Genomic DNA, 13,657 nt, shown 5'->3' with positions numbered 1-13,657 from the left:
ATTCCCAAAGGTCCCATATCACCACCGACCAATGGGTGTTAAGTATTATATCACAGGGCTCCAGTCTATGCTTCAACTCAATCCCAACGCTTCCTCATCTCACTCAACCAAAGACTCCATTGGTTCAAGTTCCATCGCTCCTGAAGGAAATTTCAATTCTCCTTCAACAGAAGGCTATCCGGCCGGTGCCTTTCAACCAAATGGAGAATGGTTTCTATTCCCAATACTTCCTCATCCCCAAAAAATCAGGAGGCCTTCGCCCTATTTTGGATCTTCGAGCACTCAACAAATAAATGGTAAAAGAAAAGTTCAAGATGACCTCTCTCAAGACGGTCCTCCCTTTTCTCCAAACAAATGACTGGATGTGCTCACTCGATCTAAAGGACGCTTATACTCCCATCCCGATCCACAAACGCTGTTGGAAATATCTCTGTTTTCAAGTGGAGAACCAACACTACCAGTACCAAGTACTTCCCTTTGGCCTCTCCTCAGCCCCGAGAGTCTTCACAAAATGACTTGCTGTTGTTGTGGCACACTTATGCAAACAGGGCATAAATATTTTTCCTTATCTAGACGACTGGTTAATCGTATCTTGCGATGCCCAGTTGCTACGAAGTCACATAGAACACACACTCCTCTGCCTATAAAACCCAGAACATTCAATTCATAGGGGCAATCATAAAAACCTCACTTTCCAAGGCCTTTCTTCCTCCAGAAAGAATCCATATCTTGCGGACTCTGGCTCTGACTCTGTTATGTCAGAAAACAGTTCCGGCTCGTCACATTATGGTATTTCTAGGTCATATGGCCGCAGCGATACATGTCATTCAAAACATTTGACTTCACATCAGACTGTTCCAATGGGGCCTAACATCCTCAATGGAATCAACTCACTCAACCACTGTCTCACAGGGTACAGATCACGAACTCCATGAAGAAGGACATCCGTTGATAGATTCAACCATTTGTCTTGAAGGAGGGGAGCCCATTCCAGAACCCCCCTCACCAACTCATTTTCACTACGGATGCTTCAACAAAGGGATGGGGAGCGCATCTCCTCCATCTACAAACTCAGGGACTTTGGTCCTCAGACGAACAAAGCTTTCAAATAAATTTGTTAGAACTCAGAGCAATAAAATATTCCCTGCTAGTGTTTCAGACATGGCTACGGAAAAAATCTGTGATGATCCGCACAATCAAGTAGCGGTGTTTTATATAAACAAACAAGGAGGATCTGGTTCCTTGACTCTTTGCAAGGAGGCGGTTCAGATATGGGAGTGGGCGGAACAGAACAAAATCTTCCTTCAAGCATCCTACCTCCCAGGCCTTGCGAATACCAGAGCAGACAAACTCAGCAGAGTCTTTCATCCACACGAGTGGTCGCTGAGTCAAATAGAAGCACACAAGATCTTTGCCTCCTGGGGCACTCCAGACATAGGCCTTTTTGCATCGAAAGGTGAAAAACTTCTGCTCTCTACTTCCCAGCAGATACAGGACATCGCAGGATGCGTTCCTAATCCCACGGAACACGGGTCTGCTTTATGCCTTTCCTCCCATTCCGCTAATCTCGCGCACAATCCAGAAATGCATAGTGGACACGGCAGACTTAATCCTCATAGCGCCGGCGTGGCCGAGACCAGCCATGGTATTCCTATCTTCTCAATCTATCCATTCAACCCCCAGTACCTTTGACAAAGGACCCGTTCCTCTTCTCTCAAGACCAAGGAACCTTAATCCACCCGATGCAATCCACCCGATGCAATGGCTGCCCGGTCCTTTCCAGAATATTGGATTATTCCCTAGCATCATTCTACATTGATCTTCAGCTTCATGTCATCGTATTGATCTTAAGCATCATATTCTATTGATCTTTAGCATTATATATCTCTTTAATACATCCCTTGCTTCCTTCATCTCCTCTCCAGCACCAAGTTTAATGATCTTTAGCATCTTGTCATAAGGGCCTTTGGCATCATATTAACCGACCTGTTTAAGTTTTCATATGTAGCCCTTCTCTTCATGTTACTCGCTTTTGTTCGTTCTACAGTTATTCAATTGCTATTGATTAGTGGTGGATTTTAACCACTTCTACCTATTGTTCATGGCTATCCCTTGTTTGATGTAAACCGATGTGATATGTCTTTTCATGAACGTCGGTATAGAAAAGTTCTAAATAAATAAATAAATAAATTTGACAGCATGGAGATTGAATGGCAGATATTACACTCATTGAATCTTTCCTCTGAAGTCAAGGATGTTCTCGTTGCAGCAAGTAAACCCTCCACCAGATGTAACTATGCTTTCAAATGAAGGCAATACTCGACGTAGTGCACATTAAACAAGCTTGATCCCTTTTCTTGTCCACCCACGTCGCTCATCAATTATTTACATAGTTTATCTCTTTCAGGACTAGCAGTCACATCCATTATAGTTCACCTTAGTGCTATTGCAGTTTACCATCTTTCAGGGAAAGATGGCACCATCTCCTCTCATCCTTTAATTTCTAAATTTATGAAGGGTTTACTACATTTATACCCACCTATTAAGAAACCAATAGTGCCATGGGACATCAATTTAGTCCTGGAAGCATTAATGAATCCACTGTTTGAACCCGTGTCAACTACTACACTTAAATTTCTCACCTGGAAAGTCCTTTTCCTGGTAGCTATCACTTCTGCAAGAAGAGTAAGCGAACTTCAGGCACTGATGATCAATTTTCCATATCTCCAATTTCATCATGATAAAATAATGTTACGCACGCATCCTTCCTTTCTACCAAAGGTGGTTTCTGCTTTTCACTTGAATGAAACAATCTCCTTGCCGTTTTTTTGCCCGAAGCAACATTCAGACGATCGGCAACGGTTGCTTCATACCTTAGATTGTAAAAGAGCCTTAGCTTATTACAAAAATATCACTGAAACAATCAGACGATCATGACAATTGTTTGTTTCCTTCAACACAAACAATCCAGGTCAACCAGTTTCGAAATGAACTCTTTCTAATTGGCTAGCAGCTTGTATCCAGAACTGCTATTCTATGAAATCGACATCTATTGACAGACCAGTTAAGGCCCATCAAATCAAAGTGACTGCAGCTTCCATTGTGCATACCCAAGGAGTACCAATTCAAGACATCTGCAGAGCAGCGACCTGGTCTTCTATTCATACATTTACTTCCCACTGTTGTCTAGACCAACAGTTTGCAGCAGATTCCTCATTAGGTTCTGCGTTTCTACGAACTGTTTATAACTCATGATGGCTGTCCACAATTTCCACAGGTTGCAAAAAATAAATAAATAAATAATAATAAAACAATTTTTTCTTCAAAAGTTGCTTTTCTCATACATATATTTGCAACCTATCAGCTTGGGACTCCCATTTTGCATGGCTAAATGCCCTGCTTATCAACGGAAACAAGCAAGTTTGCTTACCGTAAATGGTGTTTTCCTTAGATAGCAGGGAATTTAGCCATGCATTCCCTCCCACCTCCCTGGACAGCCTTACTCCTTTACAACACCTTCACCTGCATTAGCTTGGAAAACCAACTAAGGGAAGCTCGAGGAGCGCGGGAAGTCGAACACATGCGCACTTCAAAGCTCTTCGAGCTTAGAGAGAAAGCTCCGCCTTCGTGACATCACGGATGACGTCACCCATTATGCATGGCTAAATTCCCTGCTATCTATGGAAAACACAGTTTATGGTAAGCAAACTTGCTTATATTTTTGTGTTTATTAAAAGCTCTAGTACTGTAACTTTTGTGACTTGAAAATATTTTTTATATTTAGGTTGAATCTCAGAAAGATAAAGATACTACGGATGTCTATGCCAGCACTTCTGAAGGTAGTAAATATTCCCAAATTTGTTACATGTGGAAGTTCAAATTCCAATGGCTATCCCAAACTATTTGCTGCCATAAGTGGAGTAACCAAATGACTAAATAGCATGACTAAATTCTAAAAATGTCGGACTTTTCAGCTGCAGTTTGACATGACCCCTAACCTGTTAGGCTGGTCTTGCCTGACTTTATATCAGGCTTGTGACTGAGAGTAGATTTTCTTGAAATCTAAAGTCTGTTAACCCGTTTTCATTGTACAGTGTCACTTCATGGTGCAGCTTGTGTTTCCAGTACATTGTTGACTATGCATCCCCTTGAAATACAAATACATTTTTTCTTGCGGTTGTAAATTGTACCTTAGCATCTCTTCCATATCACCTTGGTGATAGAGAACGGCAGCAGAGAGCATGACTACAGTTTACTTAAATGAGGTGGGAAAAAGTGTGCACATGCTGGTACTGTACTTAAGAATGTACTTTAAGAAATGGCATGAATAATTTTAACAAATTAATTTAAGATTATGCAAAAGCATTCATAGATTTTCAATTTGTAGTGATTCTGGAATCAGTGGAATTGCCAGAATATATACTCCCTGCACAGTGGTAATGTCTTGCGCATAATTTTGCATTGAAAATCCTTCCTTAATTGGCCAGGGACATGCGGGCGTGTCCACGCACAAATTACCCGTGCTTCAAGCAGGTTCCAACCCAATCTTTGGAGTATCTGGGGGCTCTATTCGATACTAGGAAGGGCAGGGTGTTCTTGTCGGAAGACATACCTGCTTCATCTTATGTTGCCAATGGCTTGTGATTACTTTCAGTTGCTCGGTTACATGGCATCCACATTAGATTTGATTCCATGGGCGTTTGTACACATGAGACCTCTGCAGACGCTCTGTTGTCAGGGTAATATCATCTGCCGTTGCCCTGCTGCGAGAATCCAGGTCTACTCTCAATTGGTGGCTGTCTCAGCGCAATCTGATGAAGGGAATGGACCTGAAATCCCCATCCTGGGTGGTGGTCACCACAGACGCAGGTTTGCATGTTTTCGGACAATGCGTCAATGGTGGCGTAAATCAACTGTCAAGGTGGGACGAATAGGCAGGCGGTATCTCTGGAGGCATGGCATTTGTTCATGTTGGCAGAGCGCCATCTCGAGGGCATAGCAACCTCGCATATCGCAGGGGCAGAAAACGTACAGGCAGACTTCCTCAGCAGGCAGCAACTAGACCCGGGGGAATGGGAGTTGTCCCATGAGGCTTAGAACCACATTTGTGCCTGGTGGGGTGTACCCCAGATGGGCCTCATGACAACACGGTTCAGCGCAAAGACAGAGAGGCTTCTCAGTCAGAGAAGAGAGATCGGTTTGGAGGGCCTGGATGCTCTAGTGTGCCCTTGGCTGTCAGGGATCCTGCTGCACGTGTTTACTCCTTGGCTTCTGGTCGGTCAAATTATGAGGCATTATAGAAGCGCATCCTGGTTCCTTGCTGTTGGTAGCACCCGAGTGTCCATGGTGTCCGTTGATTGCAGTTCTGGTGCATTTGAAGATGGTAGGATCCCTTCGGATGCTCATCTACCAAAGTTGTTGCGTCAGGGGCCCTTATTTTCGGATTGAGAGGATCACTTTTGTCTCGCGGCTTGGCTTTTGAGAGGTGGTGGCTGCGCCTGGAAGGTTATTCGGAGCAGGTTATCTGCACTTTTCTCCAGGCTCGTTGACCTGCCACTTTGGTGTATATTCAGGTCTGGAGGGCGTTTGAGTCTTGGTGACTTCGGAGACAGGTGCATCCCCTGTCAGTGGAGGTTCCTCTCATCTTGGAATTTGTGTAACAGGGCTTGTCTAAGGGGCTCACCTATAGTTCCATTCGCGTTCAGGTGTCAGCTTTGGGCTCTCTGAGGGGCAAATGGCAAGGGAGGTTCTTGGCCTTGTGTCTGGACGTGGTTCGTTTTTTAAGAGATCAAGCATTTGTGATTTATGTTCCAGAAGTTATGCCCAGTTTGGAGCCTTAATTCGGTCTTGCGAGTTTTGTGTGGGGCTATGTTTGAGCCTTTGAGGAAAGCAACGCTGAAGGCTTTGATTCTGAAGGCACTGTTCATGGTGGCCTTCTGTTTGGCCAGACAGTTTTCGGAGTTACAGGCTCTGTCTTGCAAGAATCCTTTTCTACAGATGACTGGGTTTCCTTGTGGATGGTCCCCTCTTTTTAGTCTAAGGTGGTGTCCTTTCATGTTAATCGGTAGACCTTCCGGCTTTTCTGGAGTGGTCTGAGGATTCCCCTAGGGGCAGGGAACTGCATCTTTTGGATGTAAGTAAAACTCTGTTGCATTATTTGGAGCTGTCAAATAGTTCTGGCGCTCTGATCACCTTTTTATCCTGTATGGGGGCAGGAAGAAGGGAGAGAAGGCCTCTAAGGCTACCATTTCCCATTGGTTGAAAACGGCTATTTGCTTGGCCTATATTTCTAAGGGCTGTCAAGTTCCAGTGGGGCTGAAGGCGCACTCCACAAGATCGCTAGCCACTTCCTGGGTAGAATGTTAGTTGCTGTCGCCTCAGGAGATTTGAGAGCTGCAGTGTGGTCCTCATTGCATACATTCACCAGACATTACCGCATGGACGTGAGGGCACAGGAATAAGCGTTCTTTGGTGAGAGTGTTCTGCGTGCGGGTCTTTCGGGTTCCTGCCCAGTCTAGGGGTGCTTTGGTACATCCCACTTGTCTGGCTGATCTAGGTATGTTCAGGAAAGGAAAGTTGGTTCTTACCTGCAAATTTTCGTTCCTGTAATACCACAGATCAGTCCAAAGACTTTCCCCATCACTGCTGAAATACTGTTTTTTTGCCAACTAGTGGTTCAAGTTGGTTTGCCTTTCAGGGTATTTGGGCAGTTGTTGTTCATGGTTTGGGTTTTTCAGATTTAGTTTTAGGGAATGTTTTGGGCTCAAGTTTTTGGGGGTTTCCAACCCTATTGTTTTCCCTGTTAGCCCAAGAAAGCATGATTAAAAACAGGCAACCAGATCTGTACTCAACCAACAAAAACACTGAACTCACGTAAGATTCTAGGTACACCAAGCTACGGACTGGATGAACACTTACCAGTAATCCCTTGGTATCTGTATCCCCACAGGAGGTCTACTGACACACTCTTGTGACAGCTGAGGGTGGGAAACTGAGTCCATCTGTCTACACTAAGGAAACCGAAATTATCAGGTAAGTAATTTCTCCATTTCATAGCATGCAGACAGATGGATTAAGGACCAGTGGGATGTACCAAAGCTACTCCCCAACAGGGTGGAAGGCTGCCTACTATCCAGTCAACACCACACGTGCAAAGGCTGCATCCACCAGGCCTGCACATCTAGATGATAAAACCTGGAAAAAGCGTGTAAGGAGGACCACGTCGCAGCTCTGCAGATATCGACGGACGACGACAAACTGACCTTCGCCCATGACACTGCCTGAGCCTTAGTGGAATGAGCCCTAACCTGAATAGGCAACAGCTTTTCTGCATCCACATACATAGCCATGATTTCCTCCTTAATCCAACAAGCCATGGTAATCCGCGAAGCCAAAGCGCCCTGCTCACTCCCACCATGGCGAACAAACAGGCGATCCATCTTTTGAAAAGGTTCAGAAACCTCCAGATACCACACGACAAGTCCCTTGCCATCCAAGGAGCTTAAGAACTGATACTCCCTTACACCCCTGACCTTATCCAGGGATGGCAAGGAGATGGACTGATTCAAATGAAAGTCTGAGATTACCTTGGGCAAGAAGGATAGAACAGTACGCAGCTGTAACGCCCCCAGAGTCACCCAAAGAAATGGCTCCCAGCAAGACAAGGCCTGCAGTGCAGAAAGTTGAGGCACTGAACATATAACCACCAGGAACACAGTCTTCAAAGTTAAGAACTGCAAGGAAAGGTTACGCAGTGGTCGGAACATAGGGCCTGCTAAAAAAAAAAAATCCAGCACCAAGTTAAGACTCCACAAGGGAACCAGTAACCTCAAGGGAGGCCTTAGATGCTTCACTCCCTTCAAAAAATGGATCACATCAGGGTGAGACAATGAACCACCACTCACCATGCCTATGAAACAGATAAGAGCTACAACCTGCACCTTCAAGGAATTAAGGGCCAGTCCTTTATTCAACCCATCCTGCAAAAAATCCAGAATGAGTGGGATCTTAACTGAACGAGAAGACGACCCCGCTCCTCACACTAGGCCTCAAAAACTCTCCAAACCCGCACATAAACCAAGGAAGTGGAGAACTTGTGAATGTGGAGTAAGATGGCAATCGCCACAGAGGAATAACCACGCTTCAATAGGCGAGCCCTCTCAAGGGCCAAACTGTAGGACAGAACAGAATCTGATCCTTGTGAAGAACCCGTCCCTGCTGTAACAGATCCATATGCAACGGAAGGTGAAGAAGAGTCTCCACCAGGAGTCTTCACAGATCTGCATACCATGGATGCCTGGGCCAGTCCGGTGCCACCAGGAGTACTAGCCCTGTGGCCTTCAATCTTGTGATTTATCCTGCCCAGCAAGGGCCACAGAGGACAGGCATAAAGCAATCTGTTTTCTGGCTAGACCTGTATGAGAGTGTTTATTCCCAGGGATCATGGATCTCTCCTGCGACTGTAGAAGCGAAGAACCTTCATATTGCAAGAAGTCGCCAGCAGGTCTAGGAACGGTAGGCCTCAGTGATCCACAATCAGCTGAAATGCCTCGGCTGACAACACCCACTCTCCTGGGTCCAGACTCTCTGCTGAGAAAGTCTGCTCTTACATTGTCTTTCCCTGCAAGCATGCCAGCCATACCACATAGGCTTCCAGGCGACTGATGTTCCAGCGGGATTCTTCAGCATTCCAATGCCCTTGGGCCATTAACTCCAGAAAGTGAGCCCCCCAGCCGTGGAGACTTGCATCTGTCGTGAGTAACAACCAGGTCATAGAGAACAAGGGAACTCCCTTTCTCAGATGATCCTCCTGCAATCATCACTGGAGGCAAAAGCAGATTTCCAACACCAAATGAAGCCGAACTGCATATTCCTGAGACTGAGGGTTCCAACAAGACAACAGAGAGTGCTAAAGAGGACACATATGCACCCTCGCCCACAGCACCACTTCCAGGGTTGCTGCCATCAAGTCTACCACCTGTAGATAGGACCTCACTGTCAGGCGTACAATGTTCACCAACTGACGCACTTGAAACATCAACTTCTGAATCCGAACTTCTGGTAGGAAAACTCTTTCCTGCCCCATGTCGAACTGGACCCCCAGATACTCTGATGACTGGGATGGCTGAAGATTGCTCTTGGTCAGGTTCACCACCAAACCAAGATCCTGCAATAAGGAGATCACCTTGTGTGTCACCAGGTGGCTCTCTTCCTGAGACTTGGCTCAAATCAGCCAGTCATCCAAATACAGGTGCACCAGGATCTATTCTATTCGCAAGGCTGCCGCTATGATTACCATAACCTTGGAAAATGTTCTGGGAGTGGTGGCCCCAACATTGCAAAGCGAAGAAAGCGTTGGTGTTCCAATCGGATGGTGATATGAAGGTAAGCCTCTGACAGATCCAGGGAGGTCAGAAATTCCCCCGACTGTACCACCATTATCACAAAGTATAAGGTTTCCATGCAAAAATGAGTCACCTTCAAATGACGGTTGACCTTCTTGAGATCCAGGATGGGACGAAAGGAGCTCTTCTTCTTGGGCACAACAAAATTAATGAAATATTGCCCCATACTTTCACATGAAGCGTGGGCACCGGAACCACAGCCCTCAGCCTGAGGAGCCTTTGAAGCGTAACTCCACTGCCTGCTTCTGCGGGGAGTGGCAAGGGAGACACAATGAACACATCCCGAGGAATACGGCAAAATTCCAGCACATATCCTTCTCATATCACCTTCAGGACCCACTGGTCCAACCCATTTCCAATAAGAGAGAGAGGTCCCCCTATCTCTTGTTCCTGAAGGTGGGTTCGCAAACCTTCATTGGGGAGCTCAGGAAGGTCCGCCACCTGAGCCCGCTCCTCTCTTGGGCTGTTAAGGACAGAAAGGCTGAGACCGCTGAAAGGTCGACCCTCTGTAGGGACAAAATCGCTTGGAACCCCGGAGACAATCCTTCATACCAAAGGGGCGCTGTAACTGCTTCTTATCTTCCAGCAACTGAGGAATCAGAGATTTATTCCACTTTGTGGCCAGTTTCTCCAAACTTGCTCCCAAACAAGTACAAGCCTTTAAAGGACCTCTTGGTAAGATTAGATTTGGAGTCTGCATCAGCTGATCAGTTTCACAACCAGAGTTGACGCCTGGCCGCTGTCACCAAAGCCACTCCTCTGGCTGAGATACGGACCAAATCACAGCCTGCGTCTGCTAAAAAGGCAGCAGCAGGCTCCATAATCGCTCTGGAATTCCCTCCAGACTCATCAACCTCCTGAGAGAGAAGCAGACAAAATTGCGCCACTAGGGTGCAACAGAAAGCAATATGTAAAGTCATCGCCACTGCCTCAAAGGCTTACTTAAGAATAGCCTCAATCCTTCTAACATGTACATCCTTCAAGGATGCTTCTCCCTCTACGGGGATAGTCATCCACTTAGAGACAGCACATACCAGTGCATCCACTTTAGGCCTTCCAATGTCCAACCCCCTTTAAAATTTTCCTCTGGGGTGTTCCACATTCCAGATCAATCCATTCCTGAATGGCATCCATCACAGGGAAAAAATAAGAGGCTTTACGTAAGGAAACCAAAATGGGATTCTTCATAGGCTCCGACATGGCATCCGAACCAGGAACACCCAAGCTGTTTCAAGGTCTGGGAAATTAGGGCCGGCAGTTCATCTCTATGAAAGAACCGCAACATGGTGCGATACGGTTCTATTCCAGTCCTTGAGGAATTTCCTCATCTTCCAGGGAATCAGGATCAACCTCATCAGTGCCATCCAGATTCCTGTCAGGAACACCCACAGGGATCAGAGGCGAGCTCCAACGCTTAAGCATGGGACTGGAAGAGGGAAGAGCCACCGGATAAGGGTCCGACCGGACAGGAATGGGGGAAGTGGAGGACTGTGCTTGAGGAAAACCTTGTAAGCCTTGAAAAAATTCCACCCAAGAAAAAGCAGCCGGATCCAAACCAAGCCCAGAAGGAACTGGAGCTGGCCCCACAGAACTGCCCTCGCCTGCGGAGGAGCCAGTCAAGGGAGAACCAAGGACTGGCATCCCTCCAGTCAAGGCCGTGACCAACCCATCATCAGAATGGGAGGAGCCAGGTTTAGCAAAATCCAAGGAAGACAACTCCCTGAGCGTCTGAACAGCTCTGACACAGGTTAGAAGCCAGGTCAGGCTGAGAAGCCCTAATATGACAGGCAACACAAATAGAAAGATGCTTAGACTTCAAAATATACCCAACAGTTTTCAATTTAATAATTGGATGATTCCTTTCACTCGGAAAGTTTGTAATCTTGGCGTCATTTCAGTGCATGACCATGTAAAATTTCTCACCCAATCTTCTTTTCACAAATTAAGACTTCTTGGACATCTAAAACCTCTTTTCACCTCAACTGATTTCCGCCCTGTTCTACAATATCTTTTATTCTCTAGCATTAACCATTGTAACTCACTTTTAATCAGTCTGCCCGCCCATACTACCCGGCCACTACAGATTATAGAGAATTCAGCAGCTAGGCTTCTGCAGGAACTCCAATCCGTGAACATATCACCCCTGTATTGGAATCTCTTCACTGGCTCGATATTATATACCAAATCCAATACAAGTTGGCCACAATTATACATTCTTCTATTCACAATGTCCACTCTCTCTGGATCGAATCTCTCCTTAAAATCCATACTCCTCCTAGATCACTAAGATCCTCCTCCCAGGTGCTTCTCTATGTTTCTTCCCCTAGAGTAGTTCATCTGGAAGAGACTCGAGAAGGCACATTTTCCTCTGCAGGTCCTCTCCTAAGGAACTAAGAAACCTCAATGAAAACCCTTCTTCAGAAAAGCCTTAAAAACATACTTATTTAAGAAAGCTTTCCCTAATCAGGCAGACAATAAATAATTATCCCAGACCTCCCTTGATTTGTATATACTGGCAGAGTACTGATTTAACCAATATTGCAATTTTTGTATTTTATTTTATTTTTGTTTTATATTTTAGTGAATTTTACTTTATCTTTTATGTATGTGTAACTTATTATGTATGTTTTATTGTACCCCACCCTGATTGTAGAAAGGGCGGGTAATAAATATTTTAAAATAAATAAGTTACATTTGTTCTTTCTTCAGGCTCCGATGCTACTCCTGTTTCAACTCGCACACGAAGCAGTCACTTGAAGCGTCTGACCATAAGCAAGAAGCTTCCAGAACCCAAGCAGGTGATCTCTCCTCTGGAAGATGCCGGCATTCCCAAGTCATCTTCTATTGATTTAATAGACAGGTACAGCAAGATGTTTACCAGGGCATCTGCACTTTGAGAGGGTAATTTTCAAACATCTCTAATAACTTATTATTATTATTTTTTATTTATCACAATTTTTGCCAAAACACTGACAAAAAAGTGCATCACATATAGAAATGAAAATGAAATATTTATATCTAAAGTGCAAAAAAGAATGTATGCAGCACTGTAAGTTTTAGTGGTGCAGGAACCTGTCTGCCTCAGAACACTTCCAGTTGTCCTCCCATTTCACCTCACAATCCTAAATTCAGGAGGAGGCAACGTGTTCTCCACAGAATTAGACTTCTATTTATCAGATTTGGCAGGATTAGCATTTAGAAGATAACAACAATACATGTCTCTAACACCCTGACTACTAAGCACCAGTTTACCCTAAAGAAGGTTCTGTACCAGGCGTGGTTTCAAACATGCCATAAACCTTAGCCTGCCTAATATATTAATACTTATGGCTAACTTTCCCCGGTCTCAACTTCAGGTGATTTCCCTCTGTTTACCTCTGAAGCAGGCTCTGGCTGGAGATCTGAAGAACCATCAGGGAAGTAGGCTTGCTTTCGGGTCTGGTACTGGCAGAGCTGCTGGGCTGCTCTCGGCTCCTCACCACCTCAGACTCTGCCCCACCATCCGACCCCAGGCAGGGCGTTTCCTCTCTCTGGGCTCCTGGCCATGTCTCGTCTTCTCCCTTCTCAATAGGGGATGCCTGGGCTGCATCTGATCCATGCCCCTTTCTCCATATTTGTGCCCCCCTCCTTATACTTTCCAGCTGATAAACATGCATAAGCTCATGCATAATCATGTAGTGGGTGGAGGGTCTTTGCTGCATTGTAGGTCTTTTCCCCCTCCCCTTTTCTTTGAGGGGGGGGGGGGGAGGTCCTGCCATGTCTGGACCAAGGTTATATGCCAGTTTCAGCATTTTCTCCATTTCAGAATGCTTCCCCGTCATCCAATGGTGGGGGCCCCGCTGACTTCTGGACTTCCCTTGACCGGTCCGTGTCTTCTGCTTATGAGCCAAAGTTGCTGCTTTGTCCCTCTGCCTTGGTTTATTTACACAGAGCTTATAAACAGGCAGATCTTAATAAGGATCCTTCACTTCTAGTTTAAAGTTCTCATCTGGGCAAAATTTTTTCTTTAGCTATGACAGTGTTTTGGCCTGTCTGCATACTTCTTGGCTATTATGATTCATATTGGATGCTTTCAGTGGTTAAACATAGAAATGACGGCAGAAGAAGACCAATAGGCCCATCCAGTCTGCCCAGCAAGCTTTCTTATTTTCTCATACTTATCTGTTACTCCAACCGCTGAGTTCAGAGCCCTTATTGGTAACTTTTTTATTCTAATTTCCTTCCACCCCTGCCATTGATGCAGAGAACAGTGT

General features: G+C 45.4%; 1 protein-coding gene across 2 annotated transcripts in view; it reads left to right on the top strand.

The window, feature by feature from the left end:
* The window catches only part of FAM169A (family with sequence similarity 169 member A), a 244,678-nt gene that overhangs the window by 163,940 nt on the left and 67,081 nt on the right, over positions 1 to 13,657 (top strand). For both annotated transcript variants that reach the window (XM_029575050.1, XM_029575058.1), the window contains exons 9-10: positions 3,785 to 3,839; positions 12,114 to 12,264. In XM_029575050.1, the coding sequence (XP_029430910.1) occupies positions 3,785 to 3,839; positions 12,114 to 12,264 (206 nt within the window). The remainder of the gene's footprint in view (positions 1 to 3,784; positions 3,840 to 12,113; positions 12,265 to 13,657) is intronic.

The sequence above is a fragment of the Rhinatrema bivittatum genome, chromosome 1 (assembly GCF_901001135.1).
Source record: "Rhinatrema bivittatum chromosome 1, aRhiBiv1.1, whole genome shotgun sequence".
Taxonomy (NCBI): domain Eukaryota; kingdom Metazoa; phylum Chordata; class Amphibia; order Gymnophiona; family Rhinatrematidae; genus Rhinatrema; species Rhinatrema bivittatum.
This window is presented reverse-complemented; position numbering and strand designations above follow the sequence as displayed.